This window comes from Nerophis ophidion, linkage group LG16 (genome assembly GCF_033978795.1).
Source record: "Nerophis ophidion isolate RoL-2023_Sa linkage group LG16, RoL_Noph_v1.0, whole genome shotgun sequence".
In the NCBI taxonomy this organism is placed as follows: domain Eukaryota; kingdom Metazoa; phylum Chordata; class Actinopteri; order Syngnathiformes; family Syngnathidae; genus Nerophis; species Nerophis ophidion.
In genome coordinates, this window is record NC_084626.1 from 34,744,266 (window position 1) to 34,771,867 (window position 27,602).

The 27,602-nt window shown below is 40.5% G+C and overlaps 1 protein-coding gene across 3 annotated transcripts in view; it reads left to right on the top strand.

Annotated features, from left to right (window-relative positions):
* LOC133535280 (scm-like with four MBT domains protein 1) overlaps positions 1-27,602 on the top strand; it is an 82,621-nt gene that overhangs the window by 18,755 nt on the left and 36,264 nt on the right. For all 3 annotated transcript variants that reach the window (XM_061874960.1, XM_061874958.1, XM_061874961.1), the window contains exons 2-3: positions 25,235-25,293; positions 25,380-25,474. In XM_061874960.1, the coding sequence (XP_061730944.1) occupies positions 25,269-25,293; positions 25,380-25,474 (120 nt within the window). In that variant the 5' untranslated portion in view covers positions 25,235-25,268. The remainder of the gene's footprint in view (positions 1-25,234; positions 25,294-25,379; positions 25,475-27,602) is intronic.

Consider the following 27,602-nt stretch of genomic DNA (forward strand, 5'->3'; position numbering starts at 1 on the left):
GTCGGCAGTAGTGGGTTTCAGTAGGCCTTTAAGCGCAGAATTTATGACTAAAGTGAGGAAGCTGTATTTTCATTTTCACTTTGATTTTTTTGACAGTTTATTCAAGGCACATATATTATTATTTATTAAGTTAGAATGTATTTATTTTAGCACTGCGTAATTGTTTGTAAAAGTATTTTATATCCGTTTTTATGAGTCCCTTGTTTAGCAGTATATTTGATTAGTGTTTATTTTTGTTAACAACCTGACCATAGCTTTGATAACAATCTTTACAATTAACACTTGGTTTAATGTTGAGTCTATGGATGTTGTCATTCATCCAGGTCATTGTATTTTCTGAGCATTCAATTGATCGCAACTGGACTATTTGGTTTGTCTTAAAAGATGTTTCGCCTCTCGTCATAGACTTAGTTTGGTCAGATCTAGTCCAGCGGCTGGTGCCAAAACCCCAAACATTTATACTTCAACACAAGTAATGTGTGCCTGAGCAAGGATGGTTCCGCCCTAACGTAGTGAGAAAAACAACTGTTGAGATGTAAACGAGCAATCCTACTGTCTATGCCAACGACAGTCGCTAAAGTGGAATTTCAGCAGAACGATCGCTGTGGATCGACAACTGTCATCCCAAAATAGTCGGAATCACCCACGTTAGCATTCAATTCAGTTGTAAAAAAATGGCACAAAGGAGCATCTGTGACCGGAATGTTTCAATCTCCTGTTATTTGTTGAAAGCTAAACAGCAGAGTCCTTTAGGAATGGTTGAAAGGACTGTTATATGTGGGAACACAGGTGATGTCGCAGACCACCTCCTCTGTTCAGGGATGGTTTTTCAACCTTGACGTAGATGGCTTCTCTCACTCTTCTTTTGTACCAATGTCCTCCCTGTCCAGAATCTGGACATTTTTGTTGAAAGGAGTGCTGTTTCTCCTTGAGGTGCAGGGAGACAACTGAGTTTTGGTCTGAAGAGTTTACCCATCTATGATGTGCCATACATCGTTTAATATCATTTGACAAGGTTTATCCTGTTAAACTGTACAGTGGGGTAAAAAAGTATTTAGTCAGCCACCGATTGTGAAAGTTCTCCCACTTAAAATGATGACAGAGGTCTGTAGTTTTCGTCATAGGTACACTTCAACTGTGAGAGACAGAATGTGAAAAAAAAATCCAGGAATTCACATTGTAGGAATTTCAAAGAATTTATTTGTAAATTGTGGTGGAAAATAAGTATTTCGTCAACCATTCAAAGCTCTCACTGATGGAAGGAGGTTTTGGCTCAAAATCTCACGATACATGGCCCATTCATTCTTTCCTTAACACGGATCAATAGTCCTGTCCCCTAAGCAGAAAAGCAGCCCCAAAGCATGTTTCCACCCCCATGCTTCACAGTAGGTATGGTATTCTTGGGATGCAACTCAGTATCCTTCTTCCTCCAAACACGACGAGTAGAGTTTATACCAAAAAGTTATATTTTGGTTTCATCTGACCACATGACATTCTCCCAATCCTCTGCTGTATAATCCATGTATCCATTTTGGTATAAACTCAATTTGTCGTGTTTGGAGGAAGAAGAATACTGAGTTGCATCCCAAGAACACCACACCTACTGTGAAGCATGGGGGTGGAAACATCATGCTTTGGGCTGTTTTGAATAGTTGACCAAATACTTATTTTCAAACATCATTTACAAATAAATTCTTTAAAATTCCTACAATGTGAATTCCTGGATTTTTTTTTTTCACATTCTGTCTCTCACAGTTGAAGTGTACCTATGATGAAAATTAAAGACCTCTGTCATCATTTTAAGTGAGAGAACTTGCACAATCGGTGGTTGACTAAATACTTTTTTGCCCCACTGTAAGTAAGTTAGACATAATTATTGAATACAATTAGACTCATGAGTGAGATTACTAAATCAGTGTGGATATTTGAGTGGGCGCCGGCCCGTCTGTAGTAAACAAAGTTTATCCCCAGGGTCCAAAGGGTAGACCCCTAACTTAAAACACTTTTAAACTGTCTCTTTCAAGCAACACTGCTTTATTTTGGGAAACCACTTCAAACACACTAAAACCGCTGACATTTTAAATTGTTGACAAATAATATATAGTATGCGATCATTAAAAACAAACACCAGACTGACATTTTTGTGAGTCCGTTTTAACGACCACAATGCCAGAAATATTTGCTTTTTTATTTTGAAGGCCAAAGTGCTGATCTTCTGACTGACGATTAACTGTCGGCCAATCATTGCACAGCCATTAATAAATTAATGAATTTATTTATTATAATTAGGGCAATGCAGATAGAGCAACAATGTAAATATGCCAGAGTTAGCACAGTAGCTAATTTTCATCCATTGTCCTAATTAACATGTATTCTATAGAATCATATCGTATTATAAGTAAATAACATTAACTGTTGTTGAAAGCCAATGTATGGCAGTAAATCACTCACTAACAGTTGAAAATAATAAACTATTCTTCAACCAATTGTTCAACAGTAGTCTTTGTTTAAGATTGCCATAAAAGGAGTTCAGTTCAGTTAAGTGGTTTTCATTAGGAATCTGTTCCACAAGGTCAGACGAAGACCAAATCATATGAAAATCAAATAATATTTTTCCACAGGAAATAATGTAAATCTAATGAATTTGTTCCAAACACTCAAAACATTTATAGATATTGCAAAAAAAACAAAACAATGCAAAGTACATGCAAATGACAAATAAATTAGATGAATGAATTATTTACTAGAACATATAACTTTTCACCTATTAATTATTCTAAATAAGTCCACAAACATAACAACAAAATGGACTCAATCTTTTAGCAAAAAATTCACTTCAATAAATAATGGACTCATTGAAGTGTAAAACTGGTGTTGTGTGTTTGTTTTTTCTTGCTATCATTTCCCAACAAGTTATGCAGACCGGCTCATTCGTCCGTGTCGATGGGTTAATCTCGGTCGTTTGGTTTGAAACCGAAATTATCTCACACAGTTTAGTATAGTCAAGCAATTATATTTTTTCCCTACTCATTTTTTTTTTTTTTTTTACTTTGCAGTGCTTAAGGCTCTCTCTGTCTGTGCATATTGTGTGTGTAAGATAGGAGTTCTGCCAACTTGGACAAAGATTGTGGATGACTGACAAAAGAGTTCACTCCGTTCATATAATTACGGTATTGAATAAACTTGCTCTGATGATAAGAACGATGCACGGAGTGAACCCTCTTTACCCTGTTTGAGCGCGAGACGAAGAAAACACAAACGTTATTGCTATATTGTCCCAGGCCTCCATTTTTGACATCATTTTTACCTTTATTGAAGACTCTTGTTGGCAATGTTGAGTAATGAGGCGGGAGGTGAGGTAAAAGCCACACGGGTGGCGCTTGTGTACTTTGTAGTTTTTTTTTTTCTTGATTTCAATCGTGTTTCTCACGCTCTTTAACAAAGTGCTGGCACTCGCAACTTTCTTTGGCCCCTTGGTGACTTATTTTGCACTCATAGTCCCCGTTTACACTGCACATTAAACCAGATTTTTTTTTTGTCCTCATTTGACACAGATCTGATTTTTTTTTGCCAGTCTGAACCTTAACAATTGAATGTTGGCCATACGATAACGGAGAATAGGGCTGGGCATATATCGATATATTTGTAAACAACATAAGAATTAAGAAAATATCGTAATATTGATATAGGTTATTTCACGTTATGACTAATTGTTGTGTTCCTTGTTCTCCCCCGCTCCCGCGGCTAAACCTCCCCTTCCTCCTTCCAAGACGTGCTTGCATGTATAAGAACATCCATGATTGGTTGGTTGTTTACTAGTTGTTTTTTTTCCCCTTGACCTCAGTCTGCACCCCCTCTCCAGGGCCCAGGCTAAGACCGATTCCATCCATCCATCCATCCATTTTTCTACCGCTTATTCCCTTTTGGGGTCGCGGGGGGCGCTGGCGCCTATCTCAGCCCGATTGTAGTTAAGACCGATTATTAAAATTTTATTTTAATCTTTTTATCCCCCCCCCTCATCTTTTTTGTAAGGGGCGCTGGAAGCCGGGAGACCTGTCAACGATCCTGTTCTGTCTCCCTGTAATGTTTGTCTGATCTTGAATGGGATTGTGCTGAAAATTGTAATTTTCCTGAAGGAACTCTCCTGACGGAATAAATAAAGTACTATCTAATCTAATCTAATCTAATCTACTATGATGAGCTACGATTGGTTGAGGTTAAGCCAATCAGTGGCAACATACGGCGGGGTCATGGAACTAGGAAGGGAAATCACAACAGACAAGAGGGTCATAGAAGAGAAGAGGGAATATTCAAGCGGGCGATTTATATATTAAAAAAACTAGTGGAAGATGGCAAAAGGATTCTCTTCCTTAGATTTTCTTTTAGCGATGTAGATGACGTCCAGGAAACCCTCAATGCGTCTACTTCAGTGGTTCTCAACCTTTTTTCAGTGATGTACCCCCTGTGAACATTTTTTTAATTCAAGTACCCCCTAATCAGAGCAAAGCATTTTTGGTTGAAAAAAAGAGATAAAGAAGTAAAATGCAGCACTATGTCATCAGTTTCTGATTAATTAAATTGTTTAACAGTGCAAAAATATTGCTCATTTGTAGTGGTCTTTCTTGAATTATTTGGAAAAAAAATATATAAAAATAACTAAAAACTTTTTGAAAAATAAACAAGCGATTCAATTACGAATAAAGATTTCTACACATAGAAGTAATCATCAACTTAAAGTGCCCTCTTTGGGGATTGTAATAGAGATCCATCTGGATTCATGAACTTCATTCTAAACATTTCTTCACATAAAAAGAAATATTTAACATCAATATTTATGGAACATGGCCACAAAAAATCTAGCTGTCAACACTGAATATTGCACTGTTGCATTTCTTTTCACAGTTTATGAACTTACAATAATATTTTGTTGAAGTATTAGTCAATAAATATCTTTATAAAGGATTTTTGAATTGTTGCTATTTTAAAAAAATCTCACGTACCCCTTGGCATACCTTCAAGTACCCCCAGGTGTACGCGTACCCCCATTTGAGAACCACTGGTCTACTTGGCCACATGCATGCATCTGAATAAAACAATGACCGACCTTTGAGTTGTTTACTATGCAAGCCCAAAACCAAACTGCTCTCGACCTGAAAGACGTGGAATACACATTTAAGAACACACATGATTGTGGACATGTGATGACTTTTGCTACAGCATAGCCTGTCTAAATCTTACATTTAATTTTCACTGGTGTGTTACAACAAGACAGTAGCTAATAATTTGTTCATTATTTCTACTCTTCATGTTTCGACATCGAATAGTTGAATTATTTTGAAACAAACAACAATATCATAGTCGCACAATTAAGTCAAGTCACTTACTTTGCGCTGACCACAGACATGTGGTCTAGTACAGTGGTTCTCAAATGGGGGTACGTGTACCCCCGGGGGTACTTGAAGGTATGCCAAGGGGTACGAGATATTTAAAAAAAAATATATTCTAAAAAATAGCAACAATTCAAAAATCAATACTTCAAGAAAATATGAATGCAAGTTCATAAACTGTGAAAAGAAATGCAACACTGCAATATTCAGTGTTGACAGCTAGATTTTTTTGTGGACGTGTTCCATAAATATTGATGTGTTAGAATAATAATGTATATATATTATTACACTAACTTTAGTATGCTTAAAGTCTGTTGCTTTAGTTATTAGCTATTGTGATCAAGTTAGACTTTTTCTAATCCCTCAGCCACAGATGTTATCTTTGTTTTATTCAGAGTTCTATGGAACTCTGAATAAAAACATGGACGCGTGAGCTGAACTTCAGAGCGTAGGGTGAGACTGTGACTAAGTGTGTAGCGCCATGCGTTCTCCTCATGAGCTAATTTGAACTCTATCTCTGTATGGTTCCTTGCTTCTTGTCTGATTAATAGATGTCATCAGTGTTTGAACCTGACAGATGTTAAACTTTTTTTTTTTTGTGAAGAAATGTTTAGAATTAAGTTCATGAATCCAGATGGATCTCTATTACAACCCCCAAAGAGGGCACTTTAAGTTGATGATTACTTCTATGTGTAGAAATTTTTATTTATATTTGAATCACTTGTTTATATTTCGTTGAGTTTTTAGTTGTTTTTTCCAAAAATTTCAAGAAAGACCACTACAAATGAGCAATATTTTGCACTGTTATACAATTTAATAAGTCAGAAACTGATGACATAGTGCTGTATTTTACTTCTTTATCTCTTTTTTTCAAGCAAAAATGCTTTGCTCTGATTAGGGGGTACTTGAATTAAAAAAAAATGTTCACAGGGGGTACATCACTGAAAAAAGGTTGAGAACCACTGAAGTAGACGCATTGAGGGTTTCCTGGACGTCATCTACATCGCAAAAAGACATCTTATAAGTAGACGCGGCATTGGCTGCTGTGATGCGAGAAATTCGACCGCCATCTTGAAGTGGTGAGGAGGAGCCGGCAAGCAGCCTAAACTGACAGTTGACAGGTTGGAAACAAAGATGCGGGGCTGGTGTTGAGCGTTTTCCTGCTCAAGTGAGGAGACTGTTGAAAATAGGATTCGGGGGATTACTTTTCACAAGTAAGATTTAACATTAACGTATTGTTGGTTGTATTTTGTAAAAAGAGTGTGTGCATATTCTATGTAGTTCTGTGCAAACCTATGGTCGCATCATGCCTTCAGTGTGCATATTGTATATAGTTCTCTGTAAACCTATGAAATGTTCTATTTTGTCTTCATTATTTTGGCAGAATGCACCAGAATGCTTCATTTGTATGTGAAAATCACACAGAAATCTTCTGGGGGAGGATGACCCCCCTAAAGGGGTTTTGTTTACAAACTTTCAGCACCACCTAAAACAAAATTCACCAGCCGCCACTGATTATGATGCACTCTCATTTTAGGCAAAATATAATACAATACTTTCTTAACAGTATAATTGTAACCAGGAATAATTCTTCAAGTAACAATATTCAAATACTAACATTATAGGGTAAGACAGAATTAAGTTTTATTCTGAATCCAGTGAAACAGATTTGTGGTTTTAGCTGATATAAAGACCTTTAGGTGTTTATATATGTTAATGTTTAAGTATTTAGCAGACGCTTTTACCCAAAGCGACATACATAAAAAATACATATAAAACAATCACTGTAAACATTATCATTTAAGGGAAGAATGTAATACAAAATATCAATACAAAGTGTCAAGACAGAATAAACTCTCTGCTGCTGCAGCAACATAGATACTGTCTATAGGTCCTTAAGATATATAGATATCTAAGGGATAGGTTGATTGGCAACACTAAATTGGCCCTAGTGTGTGAATGTGAGTGTGAATATTGTCTATCTGTGTTGGCTCTGTGATGAGGTAGCGACGTGTCCAGGGTATATCCCGCCTTCCGCCCGAATGCATCTGAGATAGGCTCCAGCACCCCCCGTGACCCCGAACGGGAAAAGCGGTGAAAAATGGATGGATGGATGTATTCATACATTCTTTATGTAGGATATACACATGTGTATATAACCTAATCATATTGTCTCTTGAATTTACAAATATATATTTATTTTTCCCCCCCTTCTCTGGGATTATATCCCCAGTTTTGATCTCAGGAGGTCTAAATCACTTCTCTGGGATTATATTCCCAGTTTTGATGTCGGACGTCGAGGTCACTTCTCTGGGATTATATTCCCAGTTTTGATGTCGGACGCCTAGGTCACTTATACCATATAAGAATATTCTATTACTGTTAAGCAAACTATGAATAATAAAGCACGCCAAACGTGTCCTCTTCATCATTGCTGCACGTATGACAAAAAAACGTGTGAAAATCAGCGGTATTCAGGGAGGTAAGATTAATTAAATGTGCTGACAGTTCATTGATCCTGCCAAGTGAATTGCACTGAGTGGAGCGGATGAGGTGGCGACTTGTCCAGGTTGTAATCCGCCTTCCGCCCGATTGTAGCTGACATAGGCACCAGCGCCCCCCGCGACCCCAAAGGGAATAAGCGGTAGAAAATAGATGGATGGATGGATGGATGGATCAGATCACCACTCCAAGATGGCGGCTCCAGGTCTCCTCAGCGCCAGTAGGCAGTAGCGCTTGATGCTGTGTCTACTTATAAGATGTCTATGTGTGTGACGGTCCATTACATCGTTGACTGGGAATTAAAAGTTCCCGCCTGCAAATTACTTTTTTTATCTGAGTTGAACACATTTTGTATTATTTGCACAGCTATGTTATTTATTTTATGTAGAAATAATATGCTTCTATTTTATTTATACATTCTTTGTTTTTTCAATTTTATTCCATCTCCATCCATCCATTTTCTACCGCTTATTCCCTTTTGAGGTCGCGGGGGGCACTGGCGCCTATCTCAGCTACAATCGGGCGGAAGGTGAGGTAAACCCTGGACAAGTCGCCACCTCATCAATTTTATTTACGTTATGTAATTCTTTGCTCCTTGAACAGTTTCTTTTCTGTGTTGTTAATACCCACCTAGACTAACAGGGTTGATAAAAGTGCCACTGACTGTTTACAGTACAGTTGTACAGTTATAAAACATTCATTTGAGTTGTTTACCATGTAAGGCAAAATCAGAACTGTTCTCGAGTTGCCAAGCCGGGCATATTTCGCACGAGAAAAGCTGCCAAAAATGTATTATTTGCACAGCTATGTTATTTATTTTACGTAGAAAAAATATTTTTCTATTTTATTTATGTTATGTAATTCTGTGCTACTTAAACAGTTTATTTTCTGTGCCATCTTCACTAACTGGGTTAATAAAAGTGCCACTGACTGATTACAGTAGAGTTGTCATTCACTTCAATTTCACTGAATGTCACTCAAAAATGTTCTATCTCTATATAAATATTTTTTCCAGAAAATATATCTAGATATATATCGAATATCAAGTTTAAGTAAAAATACATCGAGATTAGGGGTGTGGGAAAAAATCAATTCGGATACGTTGTAAGATTCAGAATCGATTCTCATTTTAAAAAAAATCAATTTTTTAAATTCTTTTTTTAATCAATCCAACAAACCACTTCACAGCAATACCATAACAATGCAATCCAATTCCAAAACCAAACCTGACCCAGCAACACTCAGAACTGCAATAAACAGAGCAATTGAGAGGAGACACAAACACCACACAGAACAAACCAAAAGTAGTGAAACAAAAATGAATATTATCAACAACAGTATCAATATTAGTTATAGTTTCAGCATAGCAGTGATTAAAAATCCCTCATTGACATTATCATTAGTCATTTATAAAAATAAAAAAAAAAGAACAATAGTGTCACAGTGGCTTACACTTTCATCGCATCTCATAAGCTTGACAACAAACTGTGTCCAATGTTTTCACAAAGATAAAATAGGTCATATTTTTGGTTCGTTTAATTATTAAAACAAATTTACATTATTGCAATCAATTGATAAAACATTGTCCTTCATGATTATAAAAGCTTCTTTCAAAAAATCTACTACTCTGCTTGCATGTCAGCAGACTGGGGTAGATCCGGCTGAAATCCTATGTATTGAATGAATACAGAATCCTTTTGAATCAGAAAAATATCGTTTTTCAATCTAGAATCGAATTGAAAAAATCGATATATTATCGAATCGCGACAGCAAGAATCGATACTGAATCGAATTGTGGGACACCCAAAGATAAACTAATCGAGATATACTTTTTCGTCCATATCGACCAGTCCTAGGGTAAACACTCAACGTAAAAAATCAAATTTTGAAAACAAATAATTTGGGCCGCTTCAGACTGCAGTGTAAATGTCGTCATAACAATAAATTTAGTACATAAATTAAGCCACCGACAGTGCATTCTTAGCTTTAACGGAAATGTATGCGGATCGAATGTTGGCCGTTCAATAACTGAGAAGAAAACAAAAACAAACTAAATCATACGTTGTACACTTAATGAGTGTGAACAACAGGACCAAATGAACAATAAAAGTAGGATTTTGTTTGTTGTAATACGGCTGAGCTTTTGTCTTGCCAGAAGAGTAGAGTGCAGTATCACCCCTCCTCCCCCCACTCCACCCACTTATCTGTGCCTTTTTTTAGTTTTGTTTAGTGTCATCCTCAAACTGCATGGATGTTACTGATTTCATGTGGAATTTTACCCATTAAAAAAGAGAAACCAGACGCTAAGGGCGTGAGGCGATGTTAATTTCAATTCATTAGCAAGAAATGCTGTGGGTGTCTGTGATTGTGCAGCTTCCTGCTCAGAGGCCGGGGAACGCTGGCGCAGAAAACGCTTAATCACGTGCTAATGAGAATTTGATTCTAAGGTTTAGTAAAGTGCTTGTAAAATGCGTGGGTAGCCAGTGTGCATGTGTGGGTGGATTTGCCCCTTTCTTTTTCAGACTCAGGTACTGCAGTGAGATTGAGGCTGGTCGGCAGCTGCTCGCTGGGCTCTTTGCACACCATTTGTGGTATATGAAACGGGAAGTTGCTTTTTCCCCTGTACTGTGTGTGTAAGTCAAAGTGGTGCTGGAGAAGGCTGTAATAGCACAGTCAAAACACCAAACTTTCTTTAAAGGGGAACATTATCACCAGATCTATGTAAGCGTCAATATATACCTTGATGTTGCAGAAAAAAGACCATATGTTTTTTTAACCGATTTCCGAACTCTAAAAGGGTGAATTTGGCGATTTAAACGCCTTTCAATTGTTGGCTGTCGGAGGGATGACCTTCACCCGTGACGTTGCAATGGGAAGCAATCCGCCATTTTCTCAAACACATTACACACACAAGTCAAATCAGCTCTGTTATTTTCCGTTTTTTCGACTGTTTTCCAGTACCTTGGAGACATCATGCCTAGGGTTGGGTATCGTTTGAATTCGAACGTTTCCGATTCCGATTCTTTGTTTCGATTCCGATTCCTGACGATTCTCGATTCCGATTCTTCTTGTACCATGTGTGTTTGCCAGGTAGTCCCTGGAAGGTGGTATGTATTTTGGGTTGAGAGTTTTCACCATATCCCTGCAAGCATAAACAAACATGTAATGTTGCTGTTACTGTTTAGCCCAGTATCAATTAGCTTAGCTCTAACGTTATTGCTTAACTAACCTAAATGTTGGAGATTCCACCTCTGAAAAGGGATGCAGTCTTTTGACTATGTGTGCAGTGAACTTTCTGTGGCACCGACATCTTCCCCATTGCCGCTACGGTGAACGGAGTACGCTGAGCACATCGCGGAGCCTGGCTAGCAGGTTGTAAATTGTCTATGAAAAAATACGCAGACTAATTTTTTAGCTGCCTTAACATTGGCGCAAAACACATTATTTATTGCATATATATTGTTTTACTTACCGGATTCGGACTGCAGTGCAGTCACCGAGGTGCCAGGCTGGGCGTCGGAGCTGGAGCCAGAGGAAGAGGCAGAGGAGGGCGGTCGGCGCAGCGCGTCGAAAATGGGACGCGCATTTATTTGTACTCCATGAACTCGGAGGTGCTTCATCATGTTCGACGTGCACCCTCCTAAGCACGAAACAGTCCTGTCGCCTGTGTTACATTTCGCCGATATTTCTTTTTTTTTTTAGTAAAATAAAGCCACACTTTCGACTGCCGACGCCCACTATCCGTGTTTGACTGACTCGCTCGGCTACATAGGCTCGGCTATGCTAACACGTCCGGCGGTGGGCGCTTCTTCGTTGGTGTTCAGCGGCTTCTTCTTCCGGTCGGAGGACTTATTCTTTTTTTCCGGTCGGTGGACTGGGTATCGAAACTAGGAATCGAAATTTAAACTTTTGAACGATTCCGGGAGAATCGGAAAGTTAGTCCCGGTTCCAATCGATACTTGATAACCAACCCTAATCATGCCTCGTCGGTGTGTTGTCGGAGGGTGTAACAACACGATCAGGGACGGATTCAAGTTGTCTTACGTGGAGTGTGCATCGATTAGCACGGCATGCTAATCGATGCTAGCATGGCAGAAATGGCAAGAATGTGTGGATATCTTGCGAAACTCAAAGCAGATGCATTTCCAACGATAAAGTCAACGAAATCACAAAGGTGAGTTTTGTTGATGTTATTGACTTATGTGCTAATCAGACATACTTGGTCACGGCATGACTGCCAGCTAATCGATGCTAACATGTTATTTAGGCTAGCTGTATGTACATTTGTAGCTATATTTGCATCCAGCCTTTCCCTCCACCCACATTTAATGCCAAACAAACACTTACCAATAGACAGATTTAAGTTGATCCAGTGGTCAAAAGATGCAATCGTTGGTTAGAAGGCGATCGCCAAATATCTTCAATAGCTATTCGCTCAATAGCTTCAGTTATTTCTTCCATTTTGTTTTCGCTATCTGCCTCCACACTCCAACCATCCTTTTCAATACATGCGTAATCTGTTGAATCGCTTAAACCGCTGAAATCTGAGTCTGAATCCGAGCTATTGTCGCTATATCTAGCTGTGCTATCCGCCATGTTTGTTTGTAATGGCATCACTATGTGACGTCAAAGGAAAATGGACGGGTGGATTTACAGATAGCGAAAATCAGGCACTTTAAAGCCTTTTTTCAGGATATTCCATGATGGGTAAAATTTTGAAAAAAACTTCAAAAAATAAAATAAGCCACTGGGAACTGATTTTTATTGGTTTTAACCCTTCTTAAATTATGATAATGTTCCCCTTTAAAAGTCTATGACGGGAGATAGTGTAATGTTATTCGGAGGATTGCTAAACCCCAGTGAAAGCATATAGAGATGCGTCCATTAATGAGATCAGCATTATATGAAAGAATGGAGCCCGTCAACTTTGGTTCTTCTTGCTGCTCTTTTTTGCTCCGCTTACGTGAGTGCGACCCCGGGGACAATAAGATCCTCTGCTGTGTATGTATATGTTGGCGGGGGGGTGGAAAGACAGAGCCAAGGGTCGTGGGTGAAAGGCGGCGCAGATCCTGCCGGAGCACCGGGGTCGCTATGGCCAGGAGGGGGTGGTGTGTGATGTCGGCCCCGGTTTTAATAGAGACGTCCCGGGTGACAAAAGACGAGGCTGACAGGCTGTCTGAATGGAGCTGCTTTGACAGAGCATCATCCTGCTCGCCGTTGTGGTCCCGCAGACGCTCCCCTTATTCATTCTCCCTGAATTCATTTCATTTCACGTGTGCTGCAGGTCACTTTGACGTGTCAAAGCCCCTTCTTTGTGTTTCTAAGCGGATTCAGTCTTCAAACTCAATTTTAAAAGTAGGGCTCCAACGATTACATTGATAAATTCGATTTTAAAAAAGCTGTGCCCAAAACCTTGGTAACACTTTAGTATGGGGAACATATTGACCATTGATTAGTTGCTTCTTAACATGCAAATTAGTAACATATTTGCTCCTAATCAGTCATTATTAAGTACTTATTAATGCCTTATTTTGCATGGCCTTGTTATACAACAACCCTAACCTTAACCCTAAGCCTAACCCTAACCAAACAACTCTGAATTAAGTCTTTGTTACTTACAATATGCTCCCGTAGTGTCCAAAAAACTCTTAATTGAGTCTTTGTTACTTAGAATATGTTCCCCATACCAAAGTGTTACCAAAACTTTAAATACCAGGACTTAGTTTCTGCAGGACCACTGCAATTAGGGCCGTGACAATTAAACAAAATTAATTAAATCAATTAGAAAAAAGCTTGGCTTTATGATAAGTTGCTTTGATTAATCGTTTATCAGTGTAACTATGGATGTAACGATAAACGGTGTAATGATAGACCGGGATAAAATTCCAGACGGTTAGTAATACTGTTTACCTCTTTTATCACCAAAAAAAAGTCATTTATTAATGCATTTAGGCAACACTGCTTACTTCCTGGATACAGAGTCAGGGCACGTACATGCGTCGTTCGGCTTGAAGAGACATGGCGAAAGACATCTATACAGACTTTACTACGGAGATTTCCCCTCGGAGTAAACAGAATCGAGCGCTTGGTTCAACTTTATTTTCCCTCGCTTCATTTCCGTGGGGTCGTGCGTTTAAGACATACTTGCCAACCTTGAGACCTCCGATTTCGGGAGGTGTGGGAGGGCCGTGGGAGGGGTGGGGCGGGGGCGTGGTTGGGGCGGGGGGCGTGGTTAAGAGGGAGGCGTATAATTCACCAACTCTAGTATTTCATATATTTATATATATATATATATATATATATGTGTATATATATATATATATATACATATATATATATATATATATATATATATATATGTATATTTGTATATATGTATGTATGAATTTTAGCTATATATATTTATTTTATTATATATATATAACTAAAAGAAGTAGTTGAATTCCAGACGGCACCTATCAAATACACAGTAATAAAAACACAGTTGTTCTACTAACTGTACTGTGCTTGCTGGTTACAAAAAAAAACAAAAAACAACACTTACGTTTCACTATTTGAATAACATTTGTTCTGCCATTTGCGTACTGGCGAGAGTCACTTGCCGTCAGGTAAACAACACCACGTAAATCGTTGGCCAATCAAAAAGCAACCCCATAACGCTATAGCCAACATTCACCAGGAAATGGCAACAGACAACATAGAATCACTCTATTACAGACGGCGTCGCCATGGCTGTAACTTCCTCGTTTTTCTGCTTCGTCTCTTTGTGTGTGCAGTTTTTTTATTAAAAACCGTAGATGTCGTAATGTGATTGGGCAGGCAAGCTGTTTATATAACAGGAAAGCGTACATGAAAACAGGCTGTCCCCACTCATGTCCGCATGGAGCTGGAGGGGGCGTGGCCTCCAGCTCTGGCTGAATTCTGGGGAGATTTTCGGGAGAAAAATTTTTCTGGGAGGTTCTCGGGAGAGGCGCTAAATTTCGGGAGTCTCCCGGAAAATCCGGGAGGGTTGGCAAGTATGGTTTAAGAGTGAATTGCTGCTATTAAATGACGACAAGTGTGGACAATATTGGAGAAAGACGCATTTGTCCCACACTTAAAGTATGCAGCGACGGAGAAAACTATTTGATGTTGCTTTTATTTTCTAAATACTGCGTACATCAGCTGCTGTGACTGAGAGTTAATGACGTGGGGAAACATGCAGCAGGCGATGTGTCGGGACTTGTTTATAAAGTATTTAGTTTGTTTACTGGTATGCTCACTCATCCTTTATTTAACTGCAACTTTTATCAGTGTTCAAATTACATCATTATTAGCTAAAAATGTTTTGTCATCTCATCGAATTGAACGCAGGCTGTGAAGATTGTGTATTCGATGTGAGAGGCATCACTCGTGTTTATTTTTGTCGGCCAAACTGTTGTGCTGAAACACATGATCTTAAGAAGAACAAAGCTTGTCTATTAGACTTTATTTTCATTAGTCAAACTGCTATGTTTTTTATATTGATATCAAAAAGTTAACACCATATTTTTTTTTATTGCAAAGTTATTACTTAAAAAAAACTTTCATGTGACACAGCATTTTGTTAATGTTTTATTGTGGATAGTTAATTTCTATATGACATATTTCAGCTCAAACTCTTAATGAATCGGTCCCGACACAGCATGTACAAGTACATACATTTAATACATATAAATGTACATAACTTGAAAAAAAAAAAAACTCTCTCTCAAAATATAAAAATAGAGATAAAGGCATCATGTAATGAGAAAAAGCTGACACGTTAATACTATTAACCAAAATCCAAATATTTGTCTCTAAATCTATCTATAGCCGTTTTATTAGACATTACAAATTACATGATGGCGTCACATTCACGCCCCACTCCAACTCTGTTTTACCTAACATAATCAATAATCGTGATTTCATTATTGATTACAAAAAAAAATGTAATTATTATTTTGGCCATAATCGTGCAGCCCTATGACTATGACTAGATCTTATACATAAACACAATTTTTTATTTACCGTATATAAACAAAAAGTGCAGTTACTTCTTCACCAGGTGCCATCTTTCAAATTTCTTATTTATTTTTTAACTCTTATGTCCATTAAGTGCTATCTTGCATAATTTCCACATTTATTTAATTTATTTATTAATTTTTTCTGCCATATTACTTTGTTTCAGTTTCGACTTGAGGTCTACAAAAAAGGTATTTTATCTACAATATGGTTTCTTTTACAAAGGAAATCATTTTGAATGTGTTGTTTGTGTTTTAAGTAAAACTTGGTTAAAAGATTTCAGTGTAAGTACTTTTAGAAAATTTTGGGCACATTTAAAAAATACCACGATAATAATGATAACCGCGACAATTTTGGTCACAATAACCGTGATAAGAAATTTTCATACCTCGACATCCCTTAGTGCAGTGGTTCTCAAATGGGGGTACTTGAAGGTATGCCAAGGTGTACTTGAGATTTTTCAAAAATATTCTAAAAATAGCAACAATTCAAAAATCCTTTATAAATATATTTATTGAATAATACTTCAACAAAATATGAATGTAAGTTCATAAACTGTGAAAAGAAATGCAACGATGCAATATTCAGTGTTGACAGCTAGATTTTTTGTGGACATGTTCCATCAATATTGATGTTAAAGATTTCTTTTTTTGTGAAGAAATGTTTAGAATTAAGTTGATGAATCCAGATGGATCTCTATTACAATCCCCAAAGAGGGCACTTTAAGTTGATGATTACTTCTATGTGTAGAAATCTTTATTTAGAATTGAATCACTAGTTATTTTTATATCTTTTTTCCCAAATAGTTCAAGAAAGACCACTACAAATTAGCAATATTTTGCACTTTTATACATTTTAATAAATCAGAAACTGATGACATAGTGCTGTATTTTACTTCTTTATCTTTTTTTCAGCCAAAAATGCTTTGCTCTGATTAGGCTGTACTTGAATTAAAAAAATGTTAAAGAGGGTACATCACTGAAAAAAGGTTGAGAACCACTGCCTTGGTGTAACTAATAAAAATGTATATGGATAGAGTGACTGGAACTTTATATAAGTGGTATTTGTTTCTGTACGACCGCTGCGATTAGGGCCGTAACGATTATTCAAAATCAACTGAATCAATTAATTCAATTAGATAAAAAGCTTTGATTTATATTATGATGCCTTTATTAATCATTTAATTAGTGTAACTAATAAAAACACCTGGAACTTAAAATGCGTAGACTTAGTTTCCGCATGGCTGCTGCAATTAATAGACCAGAAACGATTAATTGAAATGAATGAATTTAATTAGAAAAAAGCTTTGATTTATACTATATTGTAACTAATAAAATTGATTTGAGTGGCGTGCCCAGAACTTTAAATACGCACACTTAGTTTCCGCACGGCCGCTGCAATTAAGGTTGTATTGATTAATTTAAATATTCTGTTGCTATAAAAAATTTGGAAATCTGCATCGCATGGAATGCCGGGAACTTTAAATATGCGGACATTGTTTTGCATGGTAACTGCAATTTGGCATAATTGATCAATTAAAATTGAGTAATTCAAGCTTTGATTTTAACCCTATGTTGCTTCGAATAATTGTTTAATGGGTATAACTATTAAAAATGTATAAAATCTGGGCCGCATTAAGTGCCCGGAACTTTAGATATGCCAATATAGTTTTTTACATGGCTGCTCCAATAGAGCACACATGAGAGCGGTGGCCATAATCTGTGTGAAAAAAAGTTGGATTTTTTTTAATAGGTTTTTTTGGGGGATTTTTTATTAAAGCAAGACTGTTAAGTGTGTGATTCCAATGTTGATTATCTGGACTTATTACAAAAAGAAATGAAGGTCATGGCAAGCAGAAAAATTGTTGTTCATTTCACCAATTTTTCTTACAATACACACTGAGGCTAGAAAGCGTTTATTTTTGCCAATTACTCCATTATACAAACCCCGTTTCCATATGAGTCGGGAAATTGTGTTAGGTGTAAATATAAACGGAATACAATGATTATGAAATCATTTTCAATCCATATTCAGTTGAATATACTACAAAGACAACATATTTGATGTTCAAACTGATAAACATTTTTTTTTTGCAAATATTCTTTAACTTTAGAATTTAATGCCAGCAACACGTGAAAAAGAAGTTGGGAAAGGTGGCGATAAATACGGATAAAGTTGAGGAATGCTCCTAAAACACTTATTTGGAACATCCCACAGGTGTGCAGGCTAATTGGGAACAGGTGGGTGCCATGATTGGCTATAAAAACAGCTTCCCAAAAAATGCTCAGTCTTTCACAAGAAAGGATGGGGCGAGGTACACCCCTTTGTCCACAACTGCGTGAGCAAATAGTCAAACAGTTTAAGAACAACGTTTCTGAAAGTGCAATTTCAAGAAATTTAGGGATTTCAACATCTATGGTCCATAATATCATCAAAAGGTTCAGAGAATATGGAGAAATCACTCCACGTAAGCGGCATGGCCGGAAACCAACATTGAATGACCATGACCTTCGATCCCTCAGACGGCACTGTATCAAAAACCGACATCAATCTCTAAAGGATATCACCACATGGGCTCAGGAACACTTCAGAAAAACACTGTCACTAAATACAGTTTGTCGCTACATCTGTAAGTGTAAGTTAAAGCTCTACTATGCAAAGCGAAAGCCATTTATCAACAACATCCAGAAACGCCGCCAGCTTCTCTGGGCCCGAGATCATCTAAGATGGACTGACGCAAAGTGGAAAAGTGTGTTGTGGTCTGACGAGTCCACATTTCAAATTGTTTTTGAAAATACTCGACATCGTGTCATCCGGACACAAGGGGAAGTGAACCATATAGACTGTTATCGACGCAAAGTTCAAAAGCCAGCGTCTGTGATGGTATGGGGGTGCATTAGTGCCCAAGGCATGGGTAACTTACTCATCTGTGAAGGCACCATTAATGCTGAATGGTGCATACAGGTTTTGGAACAACATTTACTGCCATCTAAGCGCCGTCTTTTTCATGGACGCCCCTGCTTATTTCAGCAAGACAATGCCAAGCAACATTCAGCATGTGTTACAACAGCGTGGCTTCGTAAAAAAAGAATGCGGGTATTTTCCTGGCCCTCCTGCAGTCAAGACCTGTCTCCCATCGAAAATGTGTGGCGCATTATGAAGCGTAAAATACGACAGCGGAGACTGTTGAACGACTTGTAAAAAATATCAAAAACACTTGGTGTTTTGTATAAAACTAAAGAATTACTTAATTATAATTTTTTTGTTAACAATATATTATACTTTGATACTTCCATACATGACATACTGTGTAGAACTCTGGGGAACCACTTTTAAAACCATAATTAATGATATTGTTTTGCTGCAAAAAAAAAGCTGTACGGCTAATAAACAAAGCAGGATATTATGACCATACCCATCCATTAATTGTTAAATCAAAACTTATGAAATTTCAAGATATTGTTTATTATAAAATAACACAGATAATGTTCAAAGCAAAAATAAATACTCTTCCAGAAGGAATTCAAAAATACTTCTCTCTACAGACCAGCAAATACAATCTAAGAGATGAATCTAAGTTGATTTTACCAAAAGCAAGATTAGCTGTTAAACGTAGATGTTTATCTGTTCTTGGTGTTGATTTGTGGAATTCTGTTGGTAAAGAAATAAAAATGAGTGACTCAGTATTTAATTTAAAAAAGAACATGTCACAATGTATTTTAAAAAGTTATGTGAACTAGAAATTTATGTTTGTTTGGTTAAATGTTGTATTTAGAAGGTATGCATGTTTATCTATTTACAAAAAAGTGCATGTGTGTAAGTACATATTTTTGTATTATTTGTTAAAGGGCAACTTAAATGTAAATGCTGAATGACTATTGTAAGCTTTCCTACTCACAGAGTCACACTGGAAGCCAGTCGTTCGGGTTTGACAGGAGATTTATTCTTCCGATTGCTCACACATCCACAATGCATCGACTTTTCAGTCGCTCTGCTTTCTGTTCACCAGTCTCTGCTTCCGTCTCCCCGGTCTCAATCAAACTCCTTGCGCCCGGCCGCTCACTGTTAAGGACAACAGATGATTACTCTAACACGTACCACCTGCGCGACTAATCATCTGACAGCTGTGTCTCTCAGCCAGCACATGCCACGCCCCCGTCTGAGGGTGTGCTGTCTCCAGTCACCCAGACGGGGTCGCTGTCCTTCAATCCAACAGTGCACTGATCACAATCCTCCCCTACATGCCTCCACCGCCAGACTTAGGCCGGGACATCGTCCGGCCGCACACACTCCCCCCCCCGCGCCTGAGAGCGGGAGAGAAAGTCCGCCACGACCATCTGCGCTCCCGGCCTATGGATCACTCTGAAATGGTAGGGTTGTAAAGCAAGATACCAACGGGTGATCCGCGCGTTGGCATCTTTCATGCGGTGGAGCCACTGGAGAGGTTTGTGGTCCGAGCAGAGGCTGAACGGGCGTCCCACCAGGTAGTACCGGAGGGCACCGACCGCCCATCGGATAGCCAGGTACTCCCTCTCCACCGTGCTGTACCGGCTTTCTCGTTCTGACAGCTTTCTGCTGATATATAGGATGGGGTGGTCGATACCCTCTTTCTGCTGGGATAAAACAGCTCCCAGCCCTCTGCCCGACGCGTCCGCCTGTAAACAAAATGGGAGGGAAAAATCAGGCATGTGCAGTACTGGCTCCTCGCAAAGTGCTTTCCTCACCTTCTCGAATGCCTGCTGGTACTGCTCCGTCCACTGGACCAGATCTGGAGCACCCTTCCGGGTGAGGTCAGTTAGTGGGCTGGTCAGGTCCGTAAACCGGGGGACGAACCTCCGGTAGTAGCCCACCAGCCCCAAAAACTGCCTCACCTCTTTTTTCGTCTTCGGGGTCGGGCAGGCCGCAACTGCCGCGGTTTTGTCTATCTGAGGCCGCACCTGACCTTCCCCCAAGTGGTACCCCAGATACTGTACCTCCCTCCGGCAAACCGCGCACTTCGCCGGGTTGGCGGTGAGCCCCGCCCGCCTCAGGGACTCGAGTACCGCCCCCACCCTCTGCATATGCTCCGCCCAGTTGTTCCCCTGGATGATGACATCATCCAGATAGGCGGCAGCATATGCAGCGTGAGGACGCAGCACCCAGTCCATGAGTCTCTGAAAAGTGGCGGGCGCACCGAACAAGCCGAACGGAAGGGTCACGAATTGGTATAAACCTTCCGGAGTGGAGAATGCCGTTTTTTCCTTAGACTCTGGAGACAAGGGAATCTGCCAGTAACCCTTAGTTAAATCCAGTGTCGTAAAAAAATGAGCAGTGCCCCACCGGTCTAGGAGCTCGTCAACCCGGGGCATCGGGTAGGCATCAAAGCGCGACACATCATTTACCTTGCGGTAGTCCACACAGAATCGCACCGACCCATCTTTCTTCCCTACGAGAACTATGGGACTGCACCATGCACTGTGTGACTCTTCTATTACCCCCAGTTCCAGCATGGCTTTTAATTCCTCCCGAACTACTTTGCGCTTGTGTTCGGGTAGCCTATAGGGCCGAAACCTCACCGTCACGCCTGTGTTGGTCTCTATGTGATGTTGGGTGAGGTTCGTGCGGCCTGGCAGGGGGGAGAACACGTCAGCAAAATGTTGCTGTAAATTAACCACATCTGCTTTTTGTGACGGAGTCAGATTATCATCACAGCGGAGAAGGGAGGACCGGTGGGAGGGGGGAACCTCCGGCCCCAGTTCCTCGTTCTCCGCTATCGCCGTCACCATGGAGACGGGCTCTGCTTCCCTCCACCCTTTTAATAGGTTGAGGTGGTAGATTTGGGTTGCCCCGCCCCTGTCAGACCGCCGGACCTCATAATCCACGTCACCCACTCGTCGTGTGACCACGAAGGGTCCTTGCCACTTGGCGAGTAATTTAGAGCTGGATGTTGGGAGTAATACAAGTACTTTCTCTCCCTGTGAAAATTGTCTGAGTTGCGTCCCCTTGTTATACAGGCGTTGCTGACGTTCTTGGGCTTGGAGCAAATTCTCCCGTGATAAGTGTCCCAATGTGTGGAGTTTTGCTCTCAAGTCCATGACGTACTGAATTTCGTTTTTACTGGGACTTGGACCTTCCTCCCAGCTTTCCTTAACTAGGTCCAGTACCCCTCGCGGCTTCCTGCCGAATAACAGTTCAAACGGGGAAAACCCCGTGGAGGCCTGAGGAACCTCCCGCACTGCAAACAATAGGGGATCCAACCATTTATGCCAATTTGGTTTGTCCTCATGTACGAATTTCCGGATCATGGATTTCAAAGTTCTATTCATCCGTTCTACCAGCCCATCTGTCTGGGGGTGGTAAACGCTGTTCCGAATAGATTTGATCCCCAATAATCCGTACAGCTCCTTTAATGTGCGTGACATAAAAGACGTGCCCTGGTCAGTTAAAATCTCTTTCGGGATTCCAACTCGGGAGATAACTTGAAACAGTGCCTGTGCTACACTCTTTGCAGAGATGGAACGCAGTGGTACTGCTTCGGGATAGCGCGTTGCGTAATCCACCAGGACTAGTGCAAAGCGATATCCCCGGGTGCTCGGATGAAATGGTCCGACAAGGTCCATACCAATACGTTCAAACGGGACCTCTATGAGTGGTAATGGCCGCAAAGGAGCCCTAGGGGTGGCCGCGGGGTCGACTAGCTGACAATCCGGGCAGGACGCACACCAGCGGCGCACGTCCGCTCGAATGCCGGGCCAATAGAACCGGACCATTATCCGATTAAGTGTCTTATCATACCCCATGGGATTAAAATGTCCCGCCTGGAAAATCATTTCCCGACGTTTTTTTGGCACCAACAACTGGGTGATTTCCTCCCCTGTCTGAGTGTCACGACTCACTCTGTATAATCTGTCCCTAAACAATGCAAAGTGAGGGAAATCCCGCGCTATCCCCGTGCGAACCAGCTGTACATCAATTGAAATCACTTGGTCCCAGGTCGCGTGCAGAGTGTCATCTCGAGACTGCTCAAGTGGAAAATCATCCATGGGGTGCCATTGGGGAGCCGGGGAAACTTCCTGAGAAGCCTCCGCCGTCTCCCCTTCCCCCTCCCCCCCAGCAGCGTCGGATGATCTCGCGTCGCCGATGAGAACAGCACGGATATCCCCTTTCCCTACCGGTCGTGAACGCACCCCTGCGCACTGCTCTATTAACCCATTAAATCCCGACCAATTGATTCCCAAGATTAAGGGGTGCGCCAGGCGCGAACTTACAGCTACCTTAACACTATGTTTTTTTCCCTTAAAAAAATTTCCACCGACACAATAGGGTACTCGTGAACATCCCCATGCACACATTTAACCCGCACCCGTGTACCCATTCTCAACGCCCCGGGTCGAACCAGATTCTGGTGGATCATGGACTGCTCGCAGCCCAAATCCACCATCGCCCGGTGTGTACTCCCTTGTATCCTTACCGGTACGTAGTACGTCTCTCCTGGCCCGGGGGAGGGCGCCGCAGGGTCGACGACCCGGATCACCTGACCCACCTCCATGCTAGGACATTCCCGCTGCAGGTGTCCAAGCCGTCCACACCTCCAGCACACCTGCCCAGGCATCCGAGGAGCCATTTGCGGGGGAGACACAGCGTCCGTAACGGCCGGGTTCTGGGGAGGAGAAAAAACAGTTTGAACATTTTTAAATCTAGTCCATTGCTGATTCCCATCAGCCGGCTGCGCGCGCATCTTGCGCGGCGCTGGAACTGGGCGCTCCCCCGCCTCCGCTGCCTTTTACTCCTTCCGATGGACTGCCAAATGATCTTCTGCTAGGGCCACCGCCGCGGCCAGGTCTTGTGGGCGGTGATACCGGACCCACGCTGAGGTCCGTGCCGGGATCGCTTCCATGAACTGCTCGAGAATGATTTGTTCCATCACTTCCTCGACTCGCCCAGGTTGCAGCCATCTGTTCGCCGTGTCGCTGAGTTGCTGTCCCAGGGCGAAAGGCCGCTCCTCCGGGCCAAGTCGCATTGCCCGGAATCGGCGCCTGTGATCCTCTTTGGATCTTCCCGTCCGGTCCAGCACTGCGCGCCAGCACCTTACCCGGGAATCTGGTGGTAGGCTGAGTGCCACTCGTTGCGCCTCTCCCGCCAGCAGCGGCAGCAGACGCACTGCCCATTCCTCCTCCGGCCATGCGCATGCGCCCGCCGTGGCTTCGAACATATCCATAAATGATTGTGGATCTTCTGTCTCCGCCATTCTGTGCATCCCCACAGTCGCTAGGAATGGCCTCGCTGTTGTGGGTGTTCCTGCTCCGGACCTCTCTGTCATGGCTCGCAGGATTTGATTTTGTTGCGCGATTTGGTTTTGCATTGCCTCCATCTGCCGGTGATTTGCGGTAGATACTTCCGCCAACAGCTGCCCTAATGCTTCAATCGGGTTAGGTGTCGACATTGTTTTTAATATATATATATATATATATATATATATATATATATATATATATATACATATATACATATATATACATACATATATATATATATATATTTTTTTTTTTTTTTTTTTTTTTTTTTTTTTTTCAAGTTGAGCGCCAAATGTAAGCTTTCCTACTCACACAGTCACACTGGAAGCCAGTCGTTCGTTCGCAGAGAACTTACACGATCCACAGTTGTTCTTCTGCGTTTTTGTTTTTGTCAGTTTAATTTAGAGCACCTTCGAATGTTGTAAAAACTCGATGCTCAAAATAAAAAAAACGATATTTCTTCATTCAGATTTGAACTTTTTTTTTTTATATTTCAAAGTCTTTTAGGGCTAACAGTATTGTTTTCAACCATAATATTACTAAATTGTACGTTTGAGTGTTTTCTGTCAGGCATACTAGCTTTGTTGGCATGGGAAATTGCAACATTACACAGAGGCAGTCCGAGTGCATCTATTCTGAGTGCTGCTTGAGTGCTTTTTTGCCTGCCAAGTCAGTCTGCAACTGGACGTGACTTCACTTGTAACAGAAATATAGAGATATGGCACCGTTTTATTTTTCGTGAATCGGGACCCATCCCTGTCACTACATTGCCATTTTGTATACCTTGTCCTGTCATTTTATTACTACTATCAAGCATAAGAGTTAGTAAGTACGTTTGTGTTTTGAAGGCTTTGTTATCAAAGCCTCGTATTATTTAAGGTTGCACCTGGCATTGTCAAGGGACATCTTGTTGCTAGTTAATTAAATATGCTTATCACATGAAAAAAATTGCAGGATTCAGATGGAGCAGATTTATGAATTGTGTTTTTGGACCATACCTCGTTCATTTACATGTGATGGATGGTAATCCTCCTCTATTCTACTCCATAGCTCCAAATCTTGGTGGCTGTGAGAGGATACCAGCATGAGCCAGGAGTCGCTGGAGTCTGGTAGGATTGCTTTTGTCTGTGTTAACAGCACGGTCATATTTTTGAAAGCAAGTTATAAAAGGAAAATGTGTGTTTTTCTCTTCCAGACGGAGACTCTGCTCAGGATGTGTCCGACTTCAACTGGGATGATTATTTGGAGGAAACTGGTGCTGCTTCTGTACCTCATCACGCCTTCAAACATGTAAGACCTCACTTCCTTTTCATTGTAAATATTATAAAGTTATATGCAAAGAAATCCTTGTTAACTAAGAACGGACCAAAAAGGACAGAAAAATGGACTATTGTCGCAGGAACCTTGCATTTATCACTTATCACACACTGAAATACAGAAACATTATGTAAGCATTTATTAAAGGGGAACATTATCACAATTTCAAAAGGGTTAAAAACAATAAAAATCAGTTCCCAGTGGCTCGTTGTATTTTTTGAAGTTTTTTTCAAAATTTTACAGCTCCCGAAATATCCTTAAAAAAAGCTTTGAAGTGCCTTATTTTCGCTTTCTCGAAGCCACTGTTCATTTTCCTGTGACGTCATACAGTGCTGCCAATGTAAACAAACAATGGCGAATAGCACAGCAAGATATAGCGACATTAGCTCGGATTCAGACTCGGATTTCAGTGGCTTAAGCGATTCAACAGATTACGCATGTATTGAAACGGATGGTTGTAGTATGAAAGTATTGAAGAAGAAACTGAAGCTATTGAGCGAATAGCTATTGACGCTATTCATAGCCATAGCATGGCCGAATAGCTGCGTTAGCATCGCCGGTAAAATGTGCAGACCAAACGATCAGGACTTTCGCATCTTGTGACACTGGAGCAACTTAAATCCGTCGATTGGTAAGTGCTATGTTCGCATTAAATGTGGGTGGAAGGAAACATAATATAGTTTCAAATGTACATACAGCTATAGCCTAAATAGCATGTTAGCATGGATTAGCTGGCAGTCACGCCGCGACCAAATATGTCTGATTAACACATAAGTCAACAACATCAACAAAACTCACCTTTGTGATTTCGTTGACTTTATCGTTGCAAATGCATCTGCAGGTTATCCATACATCTCTGTGCCATGTCTGTCTTAGCATCGCCGGTAAAATGTACAGACACTCCGGCACATTCGATGGGGGTCTGGCGGCAGATTTCTTGCCACTTTCGCATCTTCGGGCTAGTGGTGCAACTTGAATCCCTCCCTGTTAGTGTTATTACACCCTCCGACAACACACCGACGAGGCATGATGTCTGCAAGGTTCCAAAAAATAGTCGAAAAAACGGAAACTAACAGAGCTGAAACCTGGTGTTTGTAATGTGTTTGAGAAAATGAAAATGGCGGCTTTCTTACCTAGGCAGCGTCACGTACTGACGTCATCGCTTTAAGAGGGCAAAACAGAAAGGCGTTTAATTCGCCAAAATTCACCCATTTAGAGTTCGGAAATTGTTTGAAAAAATATATGGTCTTTTTTTCTGCAACATCAAGGTATATATTGACGCTTACATAGGTCTGGTGATAATGTTCCCCTTTAAGGATGTCACATTTACTGAGCGGTAGTAATGATAAACCATGATAAAACCTCCAATCCTTTCCATTTCAAATTCAAATTGTGGTAAAATGATAAATTCAATAAACTCACAGATTACTGTCATTGTTTTTTTCCTGGCGAGGAAAGCTATCAATAGCTAGTTTTAATGTTAACATGAATACAAGACACGTTACGTTTAGGGATGAACGATATGTCCTAAAATCTATATTGCGATAGATATTGCAACCTCCAGCAATAACGAGAGACAGCTGATGGTAACCTTCTACCGTTCGGCTGTCGAAAGCCTGCTGACGTACTGCATAACAGTGTGGTACGCCAGCTGCACTGAAGCAGACAAACAGGCGATTCAGAGGGTCATAAAGTCTGCACAAAAAATCATCGGCTGTCCCCTGCCCTCCCTGAAGGATTTACACAACTCCCGTTGCCTCAACAGAGCAAAAAACATTACCAAGGACAGCACACACCCTGGCTTCCACCTGTTTGACTTGCTACCATCAGGCAGGCGCTACAGGTGCATCAGAGCCAGAACAAACAGGCTCAGAGAAAAGATTATTTCCCAAAGCTGTCACCATGTTGAACTCTAACTTATAATAATAATAATTCAGCCCTATACAATATCATACCCTAATACCCTACTGTGCAATACTACCCTTCGAGTGCAATACGTCCGACACTGATTGTTATTTATTACTTCGGTACTCTTGTCTTGTTCTGTATATTGTACAGTATTTTGTATTTCTATAGTGTTTTGTATGTTGTACAGGATTGC